We start from the raw sequence: 21590 nt of genomic DNA, 5'->3' as shown, positions 1-21590 counted from the left end.
TGTCTAGTTGACATCTTACGATATAATGACACTGAAGTATTTATCATTATAAGAAACTCCTATAGAAATATAGATGCCTATGAAAAAAAATAAAAGATCGGGATACCACGTAGGATTTTTGGCTGTTCGGTAGGTTGTTCAGGTAAACAAACTGAAAGGATTTTTTTTTATTTTTTATATTTCTTGCTAAATTACAGCAAAATTTGGAAAGCATATAGCAAAATAAGTATAGCATTTCGAAATGAGCTTGCACGCACTGTTTCGCAGGCATGCCATTCATCTTCACGTTTTCCAAGACTGCCAGTGGCAGTGTGATAAAAAAGAATTCACCAGATTTTTTGAAACTCCAGAATACAATTTCAAAGTCACATTTGTATGTGTGTGCACATAGTAACATTAATTATGATATTTTTGCATTGAAGTTCTCTATGTGGAATAGTTACATTTTTCAAACTGTATGTGCAGATATTTTTAATGAAATTTCAGTAATCAATATGCATAAACTTTTTTTTCAAAATGGTTGTTTTGATACATACAAAGTTACACTACAACTTACAGATTTAATTTGACATAATAATATTGACAGGCAAACATGCTATAGTATCTATAAATTTCCATATTTGTTTTACACATTTATACTTTTTTTTTTATAGAAATATGGATTGATGATATCGGTTACTGTCAAACAATATCAAAATGGCTTCAAAATCAGCAAAGACAAACAAATCAGCAATGAGTACCAATCAACCAGGTAAATAGTGATTCTGAAGTCTCAACCAATGGGAATATGCAAGATGTCCTATAAAACATGGTGTGTGTCTGCATTAAAAATTCAAACAATCAGATTACACCTCTGACAGAAAGATTTTTAACCATTCATATTTGACAGAGGATCTACACATGTACGTCGGACATTGCTGACGCTACATCACTATTTAATAGCAGTTTCTATTTTGTCCTTTTAAATCCAATTTTCGTTACAGGTACATGTATTTATAAATACATGTACTTATTCAGACTTGCAAAACGAAGTCAATAGATAAGACTTTTGATCTATTTTACAGGTATTGTTCGTCAGTCATCTTTTGGTATTATGGGACAGGTATGTATTGTACTGAATAAATTTTACCGAAGTAATTAGTTTTAACTTCACTGTTTTTAAATGCCATTTTCCACGTTTTTTGTGTGATTTAAATAACCAGACTTCAGTTAAAACCAGTAAAAAACCAGGGGTGGTTTTAACCACCCAACCTCGATGGAAGCGAACAAGTAAGGAAAATGATGTGATCACCATAAACTGCTATACACTGCAAAATGTTTCAACAATCTTTGTTATTTTTTATGCAAAGCTTTTGGTTTTTTTTTTTAACATAGTATGTCATGGTTTCTACTTATGTTATTTTTTTTCCACAAAGGGAGTTAGTGACTTCAACATAGTTGTATTGTTATTTTAACATGCCATCTAGTAATCTTGACATAAAATTATTTTTGAATGACCCTTATCAGATTCCATGGATTCTTCTTCATAATTATATGTTACAAAGAATGACATTTTTTATAGAAATCTTTTGCCCTCAGTAGATTATATGGAGTTCTTTTTTTATATTAAATAAAACATTTGTTTTCAATTGTAGAGTGTTTTACCAAAGAAAGAAACACCTAGACAGAAAGTTTCAAAACCCAAGCCAAAAGCAGTGAAGTATGTATGATCAGTTTGTATCTTTTATTTGAAAGGATAAGGAAGTTAAATTCTTATGCATTTATTATTGCCAGCCACAATGTTGTTGGAGGACCTTTTTATGGTATGCCTCTCTGTATTCATTGTAATTATTTGAGATCGCAGTGCTGATAAGATTTTGTTTAAATTTTGTCAGTCTATTAGTCATCATACCGGTATGTCCATGATCCTCTTGCACCTCTACATTGTGATTTAACACCTTTAACTAGTTATACTGAAGTTTAATGGTAAGAGTTTGAAGCCCACCTTTCTTTACTTTAAAATGTCACTACTAAGTCATATACTATAAGATATTTCCATGAACACTTGTTTTAGGATATCAATGAATTTCTCTGCTGTTTGGGTTTTTTTGCCAATTTATTTGTCCAAAATCTATTGATATTCCAGCAAATTATTTTTAGTATTTTCTCTTGCTTGTAGAAAAAGGAAAACTAAATTGCTTGTAAATTTTTTTTTAAAGTATATGACCTTTGTCACTACATTGTTTTCATAGTCTAGTGTCAACATACTCTTTGATTTGCGTTTCCTCTATTTGAACGAAATCACAGATATCACAGTTCTGTATCTGTTTTATGCATATACACCCACAGTCGTGGTCTGGTGACTGAAGTCTCAATTTTAATGCCCCCCAAATGCCCCCCCTTCTGCAGTCATGGTTTATTGGCTTAGAAATCTTAGAAATTTCTTTTTAAGTTTTTAATATCAATTTTTCTGATTTGGTCTGTTTGACATGATCTATTTATGTTAGGTCAAAGATATTTAGTGTATAGTTGCATTAGCATCACCACATGACAATACCATATCTGTTTCATGTACATGTATATGCCTTTGAAAAACAGAAACCATGTGTGACAGGAAAGACATAGCTCTGTGATAACAGTTTATTTGTCACATTCATTGCTCCTATGTTACAAAGAATTGTTGAATCTGTACTGTTCATCTATTTCAATGTTGGACTTCGGCTATTCTTTGGGTGGTACATGGCTACATGATGCCGTCTTGTTTCAGGTTATATATTTGTGTTGTGCAGACCTTGGTCCTGTTTGATATTTTTCACATTTCCGGTAAAATTTCATTTTTTTACTTTTACTTCATATTATTACTCAGGAATTGATACTAATAAAAAATATAACAAAACAAAAAACATTTAAAATTGGGATTGTATTGAAATTATATTTACATGTTTTGTTCTGTTTTAGAGTTACAACACCAAACCAAGTCAGCAAAGGAGAAAATGATCAAGGTATAGACATTATGATAATAAAATATTTTTTAAAAAATTATGAAAAGATAATAAGACTAATTTTTTAAGTTATATGATGATAAGATTATTGTAGTTTCGATAATGCATTTTGTACCCATATCTCTAATGTATGAAGAGCTGATTTTCATAATTATAATAAGTAGCGTGAAATATGTCTAAATCTAACCGTCAGTTGTCACAATAATAGTGCACTTATTTGACATAAAACTGACATATTGGTGAGGCTTAGAATTGCTGGAAAATAGAGACTTGACAAAACATTATCACCAGTTAGAGCAAATATGTATGTAAATATTTGTATATCAAAGTTTTTGTCATCAGTGAACTGTTATTGTCTATAGTTCAACAATAATGTAAAAATGATATTTTAGGCCATATAACAAGATTTCATTTCAAATCAGGATATCCTGGTAATTTCAAAACAATACATAATGTTTTTGAATTCACAGCAAAAAGTTGTATTATGCAGTCAGTGAAAATATATATATCTTGTAAATAATTGATCAATGCTTTCTTGCTGATCAAAAAGAACAGTTGTAGGATTTAGACTGGAAACTTGTCTATACCTGACACTTCTTTATATCATTTTGACTGATCAAGTAGAACAGTTTTAGTATCTAGACTGAATACTTGTCTATACCAAGCACTTCTTTATATCAATTTGATTGATCAAGTAGAAAGTTGCAGTATCTAGACTGGAAACTTGTCTATACCAAACACTTCTTTATATCAATTTGACTGATCAAGTAGAACAGTTGTAGTATCTAGACTGGAAACTTGTCTATACCAAACACTTCTTTATATCAGTTTGACTGATCAAGTAGAACAGTTGTAGTATCTAGACTGGAAACTTGTCTATACCAAACAGTTCATTATATCATTTTGGCTGATCAAGTAGAACAGTTGTAGCATCTAGACTGGAAACTTGTCTATACCAAACACTTCTTTATATCATTTTGGCTGATCAAGTAGAACAGTTGTAGTATTTAGACTGGAAACTTGTCTATACCTGACACTTCTTTATATCAATTTGACTGATCAAGTAGAACAGTTGTAGTATCTAGACTGAATACTTGTCTATGCCAAACACTTCTTTATATCATTTTGGCTGATCAAGTAGAACAGTTGTAGTATTTAGACTGGAAACTTGTCTATACCAAACACTTCTTTATATCAATTTGACTGATCAAGTAGAACAGTTGTAGTATCTAGACCGGAAACCTGTATGTACCTAACACTTCTTTTTCCATTGATTTTGAACCTGTGTAAACTGAACATAATGCTCACTTAGACATTTTAGTCTGATAGATAGGTTTTATTGTGTTATTCTACTTTTAAGATAAATCAAAAGAAGAAAAAATGTTAGAACAAGAGGCTGTATTTGACAGAGTGTTGGAAGGATCTCTTGACAAACTTCCAAGTTTACCACATTCTACAGTTAGAGTATTCCTCAGTTCTACATTCTCTGGTAAGTATAAAGTCTTGTTGGTATGTAATACTGTAAGTCTAAAAGGACCTCTTTATTTTTTATCCTATTAAGACTTACTTCCTTTAATTTTGGTTTTGAATACAAATGTACTTGTATATAATTCATTTTGGGATTTAGGTCTTTCAATGCCTTTGATTCTAAATGTTGCTGATGAGAGATTACTCCTTGAAACACATGTACAGTATATCAAAATTTGCAATATTAGGATGATTGGTATTTTTATATTTTCAAAATAAGATTGGACTTAAATGCAGGATACTCTTGACCTGAAAGAATTAGATAAAGAAAAAGTCAAATACCATAGTGTCTGAGTTGAGGAACCTTAAGATTGAACAAAAATGATGTGTTAATCTTCAAGTTTGAAATACTAGTATGTTATAGAAAAAATCCTCCAACCTATACATAATATATCTTATTTTTTCAATAGATATGAGAGCTGAGAGAAATGCCATAGTTAGGGATGTCAATCCATTGTTGAAGGAATACTGTGCCAAGTTTGACCTTGACTTCCAGTTTGTAGATATGAGATGGGGTGTCACAGAAGACAGTCAGAATGATCATTCTGTGGAAAAAATATGTCTGTTGGAAGTCAAAAACTGTCAAAACATATCACTTGGTCCAAATTTTATAGTATGTGCATGTATTCGTAACATTTTTTAGACCTTAGACTTAACATGATCTAAAAGATACTTAGTAAAATTCAACTACTCATTAAGAGAATCTTTTGATTCTTTTCTATAAACAATCAATCACATATGCATAAAGGCAGATCTAGGTTACAGACCACCAATTCAACCAATGAGCATTTGGAATGTACGCAAAAATAGTCCTACGCAGAAATTACCCCTGTTCCTCATAGTGCTGTGAAAAAAGTTCTCATCTTATTTAAAAAATTTAAACAGTTTCTGAAAGGAAAAACATTTCTGTACATTTTATAGGTGCATTTTGCTTCTTGTGATGTGAAGCCTAATCTCCATAATGAATTTTAAATATACCCCTATCTTGTGAAAACACTGGGATTTCCCATGCTATTTATAGACCCTTCACTTCCGGTGACCAGTACTGCACTGCAAGTCTGCTAACCCCACATGCCATTCTGAGGATTGTGAGCTGACATATGTAGAATCATGCTGATATATAGTCATCTGCAGGTTAAAGTTAAGGTAAAGTCCAGAGAAGCCATTGAATATTGTGAAATTAGCATAGAAGCCTATGGGAAGTGGAATTAGTGGTTTTTAGCCTTAAGCTGAAGCCATGGCAAAATGAAAAGTTTCTTGAAATAGCTGTAAACTACTTGAAGATCTTGTTAACTTTGCCATGACAGGAATACACTACAAAAATCCTTCAAAATATGCATTTTTTTAAGTTATAGGTCCAAATTATGGAAAATTGGTCTTTTTGGCTGATTTTTATGTCCTATCTTGTAAAAAGTGTAGAAAATTTAGTAAAAATATCAAATATTAAACTTTGAGGGCTATATTTACCTAAATATGGTAGTAATAAGTACTTGAAATCAAGTTTTGTGTAGATTTGAGCAAAAATTAGGTTAGAAATGAGGAAAAACTCACTTTCATTACTGCGGTTAAGGCCATATAAGCATTCCCCTATGGCAACATGGAAAATCCATTATTGAGCACTTTTTTTGCTTTAGGTGCCCTTTACTGGTCATGTTTTAATGTGAAAACACTGTATTTACAAATTTAAAGCCAAATATATCACCTTTTGTGAAAATTTAAAGATTTAGGATTTTTGACATGTGATCAAGAAAAAGGGGGAGGCATGTCAGAAATATATTTTTAAAAATAGACCAATTTCTCAGAAAATGATTACTTTTAAAACTATTTCTTCATTAATATTGTTAAAAACAAGTTGTGGTTGATATTTTTTATTTGAAAAGTCAGAAAAAGTTCTTTGCAAATATTTAATGCATTTCAGTATGGTAGAATATTGTCACTTTTTTGCTCGCACAACTTGGTTACCCTATATTTAAAAATCAAATATTTAAAAAAGTGCTTGTCACATTTCACTGAAACTTTGCAGATGCATTCAGTATGTGTGTAGGAAGATACCTGTATAGTTATTAATTTTTTCTAAGACAAAAAGTGACTCTTTAGGTTACAGACCACCAATTCAACCAATGAGCATTTGGAATGTACGCAAAAATAGTCCTACGCAGAAATTACCCCTGTTCCTCATAGTGCTGTGAAAAAAGTTCTCATCTTATTTAAAAAATTTAAACAGTTTCTGAAAGGAAAAACATTTCTGTACATTTTATAGGTGCATTTTGCTTCTTGTGATGTGAAGCCTAATCTCCATAATGAATTTTAAATATACCCCTATCTTGTGAAAACACTGGGATTTCCCATGCTATTTATAGACCCTTCACTTCCGGTGACCAGTACTGCACTGCAAGTCTGCTAACCCCACATGCCATTCTGAGGATTGTGAGCTGACATATGTAGAATCATGCTGATATATAGTCATCTGCAGGTTAAAGTTAAGGTAAAGTCCAGAGAAGCCATTGAATATTGTGAAATTAGCATAGAAGCCTATGGGAAGTGGAATTAGTGGTTTTTAGCCTTAAGCTGAAGCCATGGCAAAATGAAAAGTTTCTTGAAATAGCTGTAAACTACTTGAAGATCTTGTTAACTTTGCCATGACAGGAATACACTACAAAAATCCTTCAAAATATGCATTTTTTTAAGTTATAGGTCCAAATTATGGAAAATTGGTCTTTTTGGCTGATTTTTATGTCCTATCTTGTAAAAAGTGTAGAAAATTTAGTAAAAATATCAAATATTAAACTTTGAGGGCTATATTTACCTAAATATGGTAGTAATAAGTACTTGAAATCAAGTTTTGTGTAGATTTGAGCAAAAATTAGGTTAGAAATGAGGAAAAACTCACTTTCATTACTGCGGTTAAGGCCATATAAGCATTCCCCTATGGCAACATGGAAAATCCATTATTGAGCACTTTTTTTGCTTTAGGTGCCCTTTACTGGTCATGTTTTAATGTGAAAACACTGTATTTACAAATTTAAAGCCAAATATATCACCTTTTGTGAAAATTTAAAGATTTAGGATTTTTGACATGTGATCAAGAAAAAGGGGGAGGCATGTCAGAAATATATTTTTAAAAATAGACCAATTTCTCAGAAAATGATTACTTTTAAAACTATTTCTTCATTAATATTGTTAAAAACAAGTTGTGGTTGATATTTTTTATTTGAAAAGTCAGAAAAAGTTCTTTGCAAATATTTAATGCATTTCAGTATGGTAGAATATTGTCACTTTTTTGCTCGCACAACTTGGTTACCCTATATTTAAAAATCAAATATTTAAAAAAGTGCTTGTCACATTTCACTGAAACTTTGCAGATGCATTCAGTATGTGTGTAGGAAGATACCTGTATAGTTATTAATTTTTTCTAAGACAAAAAGTGACTCTCTATGATTGATCTGTTTATGAATATTACTATAATTCAGTATAAATCAAGGGAGATAATCACATTTTTATCTTTTAAATAAAGTATTACAATTCAGGGATAAAGGGATAATCTTTAAGTTTAAGTAAAAAATCTTCACTTTTTCTGTATTTTTCTTGATTCTCAACAAATTCAAATTGTTTCATTTTCCATGTAGTTGATATCAGGAGACAGATATGGTTTCAGACCAATCCCTACTGAAATTAATATGGAGGAATACGAGACCATCAAGAAGTTTGCTGTTGAAGAGAACATACCTAATGCCAAATTACTAGATACTTGGTACCTTCTTGATGAAAACTCCATTCCACCTCACTATATCTTGCAGGTAAATATTCATAAAACTGACCATTCTGTTCAGACAGCTTGCAGGAAACAGACTTACAGTTTATTTTACACATTGACATTTAACATTATTTTACATCAATGATAATTATTCCAGTACATAGACCATAATGAACATAGCTGTATTAAAATTTTTGTATATGTATCAGCTGTTTACTGTTATCAGAAAGTATTTTTTTTTTAAATCAGCATACAAGCTTCTATATTAGTTCAGCCATGATTAGATTTTTAAATTTTATTTGATGGAATCTTATTACTGTTATTGAACTTTTCAGCCAATCAGATCACAGTTTACATTTTATGGAGATTATTCAGCTGGATGTGATGAGCCAAGAAATAAGGATACCAAAGCATGGGACACAACATTTAGTAATTTACAGAAAGTTCTTCGAGAAGCAGCATCTTTGGCTTGCAATGCCAAGCAACTTTCTAAGGAGAGACTTCATCACTATTTCTTATCCGGTTAGCTTAATTCTTGGGAAAAAATCCTGTTAGAAAAATATGATAATGTTTGTACAACAGTTGTCTCCCCTTACTTGAAGTTCTTTATCATTTCCAGGTGTTTTACATATGCCTACGTAATATTTTAATTTTTTTTATGAAAGTTGTTACCATAATCACTTCTGTATTGTGCTGTATAATCTCATTAAGCTTAATTTTCATAGCTCAGTATTTGGTAGTGTGATGGGCCATTTAATAGTCATTTGGAGGTATAAAAATTGTTATGAAATTTTGCTGGTTTACCAAGGTCATGGAATAAGAATGATTTTCTGTAGATTAGATTGAAAGATAGATTTGACTTAAAACTTCATACTTAATGGTGGTGAAATTTACATAGATCATTATTGAGGGAAATCCTAATTTCTTTCCTATTAAAAGAATGACTTAAAGACTTTTTATATAATGTATGAAAAGATTATATGTACATGACATACAAACCTAAAAAATTCCATTTACTTTTCTTTAGAGCATTTTCTTGTCAATTCTTTACCCTTGTATAAGAATTTTTTCTTAATACTTTAGTACATAATTCTACAATTTACACATTTTTGACAAAATTACTTTTCAATTAATCTTATTTTTTTTTATAAATCATATCAATAGAAATAGGAACAGATATAGTAGAATACACCATTGTATAATCCCTTCTATACAAATAGTAATTATAGACCAAAAAGGTCTTCAATAAGTGTAAACATGCCTGAAAGTTCACAACAATAACAGAACAAATCAATCACTTGTTAAAAATGTAAACAAATTTGTAAGATGATTGAAAGAAGATTATAGTATTAGAATGATAGTTGGCGAATTTTGTTAGGAATAAAATGATAATTGAGTTAACTTTTAGTCACATATACTGAGTAAATAAACTTGTACTGAAATTGTTATTTGCCATCACAATCTTTTCTTATAAATAGAAGTTTTTAGTTTGATTACAGTGCATAATCATTTAAGGACCAAACTGTCCTTACTATTGTATTTGTGTATAAAAAGAAGTAATTGACCCAGAAAAAAACACATTAAAATAAACAATATTGTGTTTCTAATTCTATCATCCATTTTTTACCATAAAGAGAGCTTGGTCCACAATCTGCTACTTGTAATTTCGTGCCTGCTTATATTATTAGGGTAATTATGTTTTGGGCACTTCACCACTTGATATAATTTCAGGACAAATGCTAAGCTGATGTGTTTATTGTATTGATTCATCCATAAGAAGTAATATAAACTATTTTTAGAAAGTCATCAGCTGTTTTAAAAAAAAATATTCAAGACGATCTCAAATATGAATTCATTTAATAATGGGCTGGCCTTCTATATTCTGCCTTTTGAATCCATAATACACCAGTCCATGATTAAATAGGTACACATTTATTACTTCTATGAATTAGAAATTTTTTTTATTTTAAATGGGCAAAAAAACATTTATTTCCATGCATAGGCCTAAAGGTACAATGAACTTAGTTGATAAAAATACCTTTGAAAATCATTCCATAAATGGAATTGTAACCAATATTTCAATTATACATGTTAAAAAACAAATGAAGTGACTTTTTAACATGTTTAAAATTCCGTAAGAATTTTTTAATTGGTAAAAACAACACATCAAAGGTTATGCATGCACACAATGATGTGTATTTTTAATATCCTTGTGTGTCTTGTATGGAGCTAAATATAAATGAAGCAGGTTAAATTTTGCTTGACAATAATGTGGCATCAATATAACTTTGTCGTGAAGTGAATAAAAAATATGACTTCTTTTTTTTATAGTGACAGAGCTTGAAGCTGAGGAAGGAGTAATAAAAGCTAAATGTCCAAAAGACCATGTTTCTGTATATAGAAGGGTATTAATGGGACTTAATGATGGAAATATTACAGATCAAGCAGCAAAAAGATATTTTGACACAACAATGTCAACCAATGGAAAAGTTTGTACTTTCTGTTTTATTATTAGAATAATTAGTACATTTGAATATATTAAGATTAAATCCAAACTTATGAACATTAGGAAGCATAAACTTGCCATTTTCCAACGTGTAATTTTGTGATGAAATATTGTTAAGTAGATATTGCAAATGACTTTAATGGGGCAATTGTAGAGAACAGTTTTTTTTTGTACTTCACTTCTTATACCAAAAATTAATAATTTTGATTAATTTGCAATGTGATTTCCTGCTGGCTACCATATATTAACCCTGTTAGATCCTCAAATGATAGATATGGATATAATACAGTACCTATGACCATCTATTTCTGATATTTAAACTATGAAATCTATGACATTGTAACTACCAGTATTATATTGTAACTATGATAATATAAATATGACATTGAAATTTTATATCTCATTTACAGTTGGTAATTGATCAGGAAGCAAAGTCATTGAGAGAAATAGTAGTTACCAAAACTATTCCACATATACTGAAAAATTCCAAAATGATTCATAAGTATGAAATCTCTTGGCAAGACGGAGGAGTGGATCCCAGTAAATATGAAGAGCACGCTGGCTATGTCAGTCAACTTTGTTATGAACTTATTCAGGACATGTCTGACCTAATAGACAAGGCCAAAGGTGATCAGAAGACTTTAATCAGGACAGAGGAGTATTACTCTGATTATCATGAAATACTTCACCACCATCACTTCTGCAATTTGAAATGTGAGACATTTTGTGGTCGAGCCGATGTCCTTCAGAAGGCTAAAGATTACATTCTGAATGACAAATCTAGGAAGCCTCTGATTATGCATGCTCCTTCAGGTGCTGGGAAAACATCTGTAATGGCAAAGGTCATGCAAAGTTTGCCACACTGGCTGAACAAACAGCCATTCTATGGAATCATCAGATTTCTAGGAACTTCAAGATACAGTTTAGATATATATGAGGTCATTTTTGGAGTATGTGGTCAACTGGCAGATCGTTCAAAGGCCCTCCTTGAACCTGTTGGATATAAAAATATGAAAAGCATGCTTGAGTATTTTCCAAGGTATTTACGCAGAGTGGCATCCAAGGTTAAGAAACCTATAATAATTTTACTGGACTCACTAGATCAGCTATTGGCAAAAAATGATGCATATTTAATGAAATGGCTTCCCACTGTTTTACCATCAAATGTAAGAATTATTGTTTCAACTTTACCAGAAGAACATGAAATTTTGGATACCCTGAAAAAAATGTTTCCTGATGAGTCCAACTTTGTTGAGGTCCCATCTCTTCCTGATGATACAGGTTTTGAAATTATTGATAAATACTTGGCTAAACAAAAAAGAACTGTTACTCAAATCCAGACAAAGCACTTAATCAGTGCTTTTAGAAAGTCTCGAGGACCACTCTACCTGAAACTTATTCTTGATGAAGCAGTTAGTTGGAATTCTTACACTCCTGATCATGCCCTGGTACTACAAGACACAGTACAAGGAGCCATTAATCAGCTGTTTGACAACATGGAGAAAAAGTTTGGATCAATTTTAATCAGTCATGCTCTTGGCTACATTACTGTGGGTCTCAATGGTATATCAGATATAGAATGGGAAGATGTTTTGTCCTGTGATGATGAAGTCCTTGATGACTTATATCGTTACCACAACCCACCTGTGCCAGGTATAGTCAGAATGCCCCCTGTTATTGTTGCTAGAATAAGGTATGACTTAAGGGAGTATATAGTAGAGAGGAGATCATTTGGGAAAACTACCCTCAACTGGTATCACAGACAGTTCATTGAAACTGCTCACACCAGATATGCCACTGGAAATGCAGGAAAGAAACTTCATAAGGTCTTGGCTGAGTATTTCATGGCAAATGATGGTATTAAAAGGGATATAACTCTCCAAAGAAGGAGACTTACCATTGAAAATGCTGATAGACAGGTTACAAAACAACCATTGGTAATGAAAAACCAAAGGAAGTTGACTGCTGCACCGTATCATCTGACACATGCTGGGGACTTGATAAACCCATCTACTGCCAAGTCAGAATTGTTTTGCAGCTTAAACTATCTCATGGTCAGAATACCTTCCCTACCACTTTCAACACTGATAGAAGATATGACAGAATATCTTGATAAAATAGATGATGATGAAATAGCTTTCCTCCGCAACTTCTTCTTGACTGTGAAAATGGATAGCTTCAATGGAACAAATCTTGCAATTAGCATGCTGTCACAACTACATGTAGATGATGACCAAAAACACCTCAAAGAACTTATTAAGCAAGCAAGAGAGTATGTGTTTGCCAGTAAATCACCACTGTTGATTCCAGTTTTCCCCTGCATGGCTCCAAGGAAGGATGCATCATCAGCCTTGGTGCATATTTACAATGAAATAGAGGACATACTGGACCATGGTACTGAGGCTGTTTTGTTTTCTAATGAGAAAGAGGAAGAATCTGAAGAGGCTAAACTTTCAGCTTATGATGCAAATAATGGTGAAATATATGTTGTAGAGCACAATGAGAATTTCAAATCTATCTTACCTCCAGTGTTAGACCGTAGTGAGAAAAGAGTAATTCAGTTTAGCAAAGACAGTTTCCAAATATTTCACCTGCACAACCAAGTCACAAACACAAAGGTATTTTCCAAAATAAGCAGTGGTATTGCCAAGTCAACTCCTGTGGTATGTCGTCTTAGCACTGACTCACTCCATCTGAGTATATTGTTCAATAACTCTGATATTCTAACAATGGATACCAAAAGTTTTAAAGAGGTCAACTTGATAACATTGAAAGAAGATCCAGAAGATGTTACCGATATAGTTACCACAAATATCGACAACCTGAATGTCATTGTGGCCACAAAAACTAATGGTGGAGTAAAGAACAATGACATGAAAGGTCTTGTAATAATCAATTCTGTGGGATCCACAGATAATGGCAAGACAGTACAAGTGTCACATGCTTTTAAACAAGGTTTTGTTAGGGTTGGTTTTAATGAAACACTCTTGGTGGGCTGTTCCAATACAGAAGAAGATGGCATACTAACAGTAATCAATGTTGAAAATAAAACAGTTACAATATCAGAAAACCTCTCTTCAAAAATCAAACAGTTTTCAGTCTCTCATTCACATGAACTTGTTGCCATTTGGTTGGAGCAAGAATCTGTTCTAGTTTATAATATATCTGAAAAAGAAGTTGTTCAACAACTGAATATCAACAATACTATTACTTCATTTGGGGTATGTTGGATACATGATCTAGTATTTATTGGAGACAACCAAGGTCAGCTTATCATGTATAAAGGTCAGACTGGCAAACATTTTGGGGATTTCAAAGCTGATAACAATGATATTTTGCAGATTGCCGTTTTAGAGGACCAGGTTGTGACCTTGAGTAAAAAGAACTCTGCCAGAGTTTGGCAACTCTCTGAGTTACTCAATTCAGAAGATGAGAAAGTGTCTGGAATACAAGGCAATGCAAATGGTGGTGACCTTTTATTTCAGAAACAAATCTTGGCCTTTGATACAGACCTCACTGGCAAAACAATTTTTACTGCCTCAGAAGACAAGAATCTTAGATTGTGGTCTGTTGATGATGTCAAGCTACAGAAAACAATTCATATTGGTGTACATGGCAACAAGATAGTAGCTACATCACATTCACATCTTGCTGTACTTGATGACTCCAACAAAGTCCTGAAAATATTAGACTATACCACAGGATTTGATCAGTTAAGCTCAAAACATGTTGTAGACTTTTGCATTGCCAAAAACAATAAGTTGTTGTTCTTGGTAAAATCAAATGAGAAGACTTTATATGTCGAAACCATTGATCTGGAATTGATGAAATCAAAAAGTTCATTTTTGCTGAAACAGTCACCACAAAACTATGAAAAGATTGATTTAGTTTTGTCTGAATCAGAGAGATATCTTGTACTAAGGGTCAAAATTGGGCAGAAAGAGTATGAGGAAATCCAGACCTCTTGGAAGAAGAGAGGAGGTGGGTTCCTACCTCAGTCTCATTGGCACAGGTTCTACGCTGTTGACCTCACTCAAGCCACAGGAGGTTTAATGCCATGTAACAGAATACTTACAAAAAATCCTCATCTTGGGGAGATGTTTTGTCCTTATAAAGGCAATGTCATGATGATTTCTACCCGTAGATGGGTCATTTTTTGGGACATACCTACAGGGAAAGCAGATCAAAAAGTTACCAAAGGTGAAAAGTATGGTTTCTGTTATAGACCTGATCATGCACCAAAATCAGGGGATGGGACAAGTTTATCATTAAAACGAAGTCCAGATGGTAACTACATTGTTGTTGGTTCTGAAGATGGCTTCCTAATTGTGTGGGAGGCTGATACTGGATTTCCTGTGGGCAGAAAAGAACCTAAAAAGAGGCATACTGCATCAGTAAGTAACATACTAATATCATTTTAAATATTTTAAATACTGTTGAAGGAAATAGAAAATTAAAAACTAGACATCATGTAATTAGAATGACAAGTTTTATTATTTTTACACATATGTTGATGACATGGAAATTTCTGTACAAAACATATATTGCATATTTTCGCAAATCTTCAATTGATTTTTTTTCCTTCACTCTTTAATCTGTTGCTTACACTACGAAAGTTGTGTATGTGCCAACAGTCAAGTTCCGAGAGAACATTTAGACAGAAATTTTGATAACTGAAATGTAACAAAATAATTTTTCATTTCAGTATTTTTTTTTTTTATTTTGTATAACATTTAAAATGGGTATTTGAAATTATCAAATGGCAGTTATTTCTCTTTTATTAAGGAAGTTTAAAATGGCCTAAAGAATGTTTTGCTAGATTTAGTATGAAATGCAATGTCTGGTTGTAGCTTCTTTACCAACAGTTGCAAACAAAGACCACTGATTTTACACTTAAGCAAGTTTAAGATAATTGAGGGGTACTGCATTAGTGATAGTTAAAACAGAATTTGTACTAAATCAATGCAATATGATATTCTGTTTTTGAAAAACTTTATCAACATAAATGTAATAAGGTTATTAATGATTTACTGAAATAGAATTTAAAAGTATGTGTTTTTTTCACATGAAGTTGCTTTGTTTCAGGTTGTGCATTCAGCTATATCTCCTAACAGTAAATGGGTTGTATCCAGTTGCCTGAACAATGTACTCAAGCTCTGGGATATTACAACTGGATTGGATGTTGCTAGTTTGAAAATCACATCCGATGTCCAAACCATGAAGTTCACTGCAGATTCTAAATATCTGGTCGTTAACACAGGGGACCACAATACCAGGATGCTAGTCTTTAAACTTCACCCAGGAATGTAAGAAAGACTTCTCATTCAAATACTGATATTGTATTACTTATTCTCAGGATCACTCTACCAACAACTTCTTAAGTTGATCAAAGTCGATTTATGCCACAAAAATAGGGCCTTGTAGATTTTTTCCCTGGGTATTTATAAATTTATTCTTTTTTTCATTTATTTATTCTTATCTTGGTAAATTTTTGTTTGAGCTTTTGATCTAGGGAGGTTATGTCTAATCACCATGAAACTTGGCATATAAGCACATCATGATTACTGGTAAGAATTTTGCTATACCCTGGTCCTAACAAGGGAAGTGTTAATTTGTGTCAACATATTCTACTATTCAGTTCTAGCTGCTTTATTTAGCTCAGGGATTTCTATGGTGGAGCAATTTTCATATAAACATGGCAGTGAACTACATTGTAGTTTTATTATTGTAGCACATATCTGAGTTTGTACATTCAGTTCTGGGATGAATTGTGGTATTATTTGCTTGCAATTCTTTTGCATATGACAACCAGTTTAGGGATGTTTTTGTTAGAGTTATGAAATGGTAGTAAGATCTAAATTTTGTAATTTGTGGAAATAACATGATAAATTATGTCTTATTACATGGTGTTATGAAAATCATTTCTGCATATTCTTATTAAAGCATGAAAGATTATTAAAAGTTATTGATTCCGTCCTAATTCTGATGAACTGTTATGTATTTCTAGTCTGATATATTTTGATATTTGTCTTTATATTTTGCTTTGTTTTGTTTGTGCTAAAAGTCTTGTCAGTGTATCTTAAATAGTACAACACATCACATCATTATGTAAAATTATTAATAATTTAGTTTGAAAGAAGCTATGAATTTTAGAATTAGAATTATACATAAGGCTAAAAAACAGTTGTAGACTATTATCCACTTTCTGACAAATTGTTGGTGCAACATTCATTTATTTTCTTTTCCTTTTTTTTTGAGTGTTTATCATATTTTTTTACTAAAGGGGTTATTGTCTAAATTAAAAGTGGGATTTAAGTGTGAAAATGCATTAGATGTATTTATATGTGATGTAAATAAAAAGCCCTAATAGGCCATCAATGTATCTACCCGGTACTTAATATATTATGTGCCAGAAGTTATGAGGATATAATGTTATCAATCCATAGAGTCCAGATATCTTATTTACTTGTTTTATTTTGTGATGTTTGTTGTTTTTTGTCCTGATTCTCTGCTTAGTCTTGATTCTTTGACCTAAGAAATTTTAATTTTTGTCACTGATTCGTGACTTAAGAATTTTTATCTTAGTCTCAGATTTTGGACTTGAGAATTTCTGATTTTTATCCTGAAGCCATGACTTTTTTGTCTCTGGTTCTTGACTTAGAAATTTCTTTTTTTTGTCCTGAAACCATAACATTAGAATTTCTGTTTTTGTCTCTTGATGTAAGAATTTCTGATCTTTGTCCTTAATCCTTTATGTAAGAATTTTGATTTTTTTTTATTTTCATTCTTTGAAGATGGCTTTAGCAGTTCATGATTCAGGAATTTCAGATTTTTGTCTCTAATCTTATTTTGAATATTCAAATTTCCAATAGATACTAGATTTCTGAAAAATCATTGCCTTAAAATGTTGTTTTAACCAATTTTTATTTCATTAGAATTTATTATATTGCCGTAGAAAGTTTTTTTTTTAAATATTAGAACCAAGTAGTGCCAATCATTGCCCATTTTCATTTCTGTTTTTTGCCTGGAAGTGAAGAATTTCTGCAATTTTAAATATTCAAAATGAACTATTTCTAGGTCATATACATATATATATACCATAAAAAAAATAACATTTCTAAAAAAAAAAAAAATTTTATGTGTTGCATGATTTTGATTAGTGATTTTTTTCCCCCTTCTCATTTCTTAAATTTGTCTATACACACATAAGTGATGCATTTCATGTTCATTTTCAAATGAAGGAAAGTAGGATATATTACTGGGTGTTTGAAATTCTCAGGTTCTTGGTTCACACCTTTGTGCTTCTGTATTCAGCTGACTTTGTTAGGAAAATGTAATTGGAAAAAAGGCTAAAAAAATTCTATAAGGAATTAACAACTATACATTTTAACTGATTTGTTTCTGTGATAAATCCAAGAATCTTTACGTTTTAAATAACACAAGTTTACATCTGTTCATTATGCTGCTTTGTTATTTTCCTTTGCAACACAATTTTTTTTAAGGAGACAGTAAAATATCCAGATGGCCTATTGCATACTTCTAAGAAAATGCATTTTCATTTTTATCATCCTTTAAAAGGATTGTAAGGGAGACAAATGTGTTTGTCTTTGATCACACTGCATTAAATGCAATGTGTGCAGTCCCAACTGACTGAAGTTCATTACAATAGCCTCTTTAATTACACTTGATCTGTAAACCATATAAGCACTCATCAACTGTCGAAGAATTAATCCCCATGTGAGGTTTCATAATAATTATTTTAATTAGTAATACAGCAATTACGATTTACATTCAAGATAGAAATTAAATAAACATGGTTACAAGACTTGATAACATATTTATTTTATGGCAATATTAAAGGCTATAGTTGTATGTTAAAAATACTATCAGCTATAATATTCCATGTATTATGATTTATTTCTAGCATTCATTTTCTCTTTTTATTCCATATTAAAATACCGACACTCCAGTATTTATGTTTTATAATGTGAAGAATATTCATAAAAGAATAAACAAACTGTTATCAATTCAAGAAATTTTGTGTGTAAGTTCTGTGTTTATCGTTTGGCTGAACAATAAATAAACAATGAATCTGTTTCTTCTCCAATTTAAAGTTTTAAGTTAGAGTTATGTCCCATTGATTTCAAAAATGTTTAAATTTCTAAAGTTGCCACATTAAGCTAAAAAAAACCAACAAGTTTCAATGAATTGTGTTGAAGTCACAGTTATTTATGTGCATCTGTCAAAATTTGGTCTTTGAATTATTTTTATAAAAGAAATTAATTACACTCCTTTTACAGCAAACCATTGGTTTGGATGAATGAGTTGAGGTTACTGAAGCATTTTGGACTTTCTATAAATTGAACCAAATTTGGATACTTTGATTATTGAAGCATTTATGTTAAATCAATACATTTTGCAATAAAAAATGATTATTGATGCTATAATACAATCACAACCATTTTCAATAGGCTAGGAAAAATCATAGCTCTGACTTAGGTTGATTGAACTGGGAAATTAAAAATACATTATGGGTCTTGCTTTAATACCTTTAGTTTGTTACTTCTGTTTCAGTTTTATTATGAAATTCATCAAGGAAAAATCTTCACGAACATCAACCAAGTAATATTATACACATTTCCCTAATTTTGTAGCAGGAATTCTATGTTTACATTAATAAATTGACTGCTATGGATAGGTTGAGAATACTTTGAGAAAAAATGTTCTTCGTGAGCTGTTTATTGATATTTATGTCAAATTTACTGAAACTATAGATTAAAACTCAAATGAATATATTGTTCCTTACACTAAAGCAGTAGATTAAGTTGTCATAGAATGGAAGTCTTCCTGTAAATAAAAAAAAATGGGCACTGTACTGGACATGCATTTCTTCGTGATTTTGTCAGACTATATTGAAACACATTTTGAAATAAAAATTTTGTGGTATCATTTTGTTTTTACTCTCTAATAAATCTTTTGACTTTGTCAATCATTGACTTTATCAAAAATGGTTTTACTGTGTTTATATGCCCAGTTTTGTTTGCTGTGTTCCATACTATATGTTAATGGTTTTTTTTGTTTTCTTTCTTCTTTTTTTTTGGCAATTAATTGTTTAACTGTTATTTTTTGTCTAGTTAGTTGTGAATCATATGATGGATTTTGAAACTAAGTTTTACACATAATGATATTGTGTTTGTTACATTTATAACAATTCTATAGTTTTCTAATAAATTAGAAGTAACTAGATATTGATGACTATATGTTCCACCATGCCTCTAAAGTTTTATTCCCATCAATATGAAATTAAGTCTTACTGTTTTTTTAAGATGTACCACCTGAAAAAATGCCTCTAGAACTGTGTGATTTTGTTCCCATTTAAATGACCTGTTTAAGAAAAAAAATATTACTTTTGTACAGCAATAAAGGTGATTAAATTAGGCTTTATGAAGTGGTAATTTATAATTTGATATGGAAGGAACATGATAACTCTGAAATTGTTTCTGTTTAAGTTTAGTCTATGTATTATCACTATTCTGTATACTTTTTATCCGTAGCAATTTCTCAGGTCCTCAAACTCATATTGTAATAAGTCAAGCTCCTTATTTTTTTTCCTGAGCAAACATGCATTTCCAATTCATACCAGAGTAGCATTCCCACAAGGAGTCACACAAATCCGAGAAGTGGTTTAAAACAATGATTTGTTCTCAACACTAACCCTTGCTACAATAAAAATGTTACAACTATGATTAAAGTTTTTTTTCCTTATGTGCTAAGTTCCTTCGACTGGGCAAGCCTTTTCAGGTGTTATATAGCACGCTTTCCCATCATATGTGGTAACGTCGGAATTCCACGTTTTTCATTCAATTTTGGCACCACTTTCCTTTTGGTAGATATAAAATTATGCTTACTCCTTGAAACAACTGTACAGTACTGCGAAATTTGTAATATTTTTTTGTGATCGGTAGTTTTTTTTTTTAATTTTTTTATTGTAAATAATTAAAACTTCTTACACATTTCTTTAAAAACAGGGAAGAAAAAAAAAATAATCTGACAGTGCTAGATATATATTTTTCACCTTTAAACGCGAGCCTGAAAGCATGAAAATTGCTTGGGAATTAAGCGACGAAAGAACAAACATGTGCAACCTTCAAACTTAGTATTAACTAGCATATTTTTATCAGGTCTGCAATGTTTAGAGGTATCTCTTTTTGAAGCTCTGTGATTTTTTTGTTACCAAATTCGTTGTAAATAAAGAGAAAAAAAGAATTGCAGCAGAGTAACAAATTGTAATTTTATTCATGGTTTACTAAATAAAATTGTAAAGAAAAGGTTGATTTGTCACAGGATCATAACACAGAAATTTCACAACTTTAGTGAGCTTCCTATTCATCAGAAAATCGGGCTTGTATCGGCGCCCTGTTAGATGACAATACTGGCCTTGGTCTGCAAATACAGGAAGATCTTAAGTAAAGAGAACACGTAAGAATTGTATGAAACAAAGCCAATTCAACCACAGGATTTCTACGACGTAACCTCCAATATTGTCCGAGGGAATACCGAAAAACAGCATATAAAACGTCAGTAAGATCTATAATGGAGTACGGGGCAATCATTTGGGATCCATACAAACTTGAATCCATCCAAAGGAAAGGGGCTTGTTTTATCACAAAAGACTATAAATCAAGAGACGATGGATGCCTGACCAAAATGCTTAAGGACCTCGAATTACCAACTTTACAAACCAGACAACAACAGCGGCTGATTTTCTATTTCAAAGTGGTCGAGGGGCTGGTGCCAGCGCTTCCACCTTAGCAACTAATTA

General features: G+C 31.5%; 1 protein-coding gene across 1 annotated transcript; it reads left to right on the top strand.

The window, feature by feature from the left end:
- Window positions 1-59: 59 nt before the first annotated feature.
- Window positions 60-20894, top strand: LOC148618870 (uncharacterized). Its single transcript, XM_088578179.1, has 12 exons — window positions 60-142; window positions 654-751; window positions 1065-1102; window positions 1635-1699; window positions 2938-2981; window positions 4342-4470; window positions 4919-5121; window positions 8135-8305; window positions 8598-8784; window positions 10594-10751; window positions 11179-15162; window positions 15854-20894. The coding sequence occupies exons 2-12, from the start codon at window positions 697-699 to the stop codon at window positions 16076-16078; spliced, it is 5259 nt and encodes a 1752-aa protein (XP_088434305.1). The 5' UTR covers window positions 60-142; window positions 654-696; the 3' UTR covers window positions 16079-20894.
- The last annotated feature ends 696 nt before the right edge of the window (window positions 20895-21590 follow it).

The sequence above is a fragment of the Perna viridis genome, chromosome 4 (assembly GCF_037379345.1).
Source record: "Perna viridis isolate PV_CMFRI_1.1 ecotype Kerala chromosome 4, ASM3737934v1, whole genome shotgun sequence".
In the NCBI taxonomy this organism is placed as follows: Eukaryota; Metazoa; Mollusca; class Bivalvia; order Mytilida; family Mytilidae; genus Perna; species Perna viridis.
Note: the sequence above shows the minus strand (reverse complement) of the source record. Positions and strands in the feature narration are given on the sequence as shown.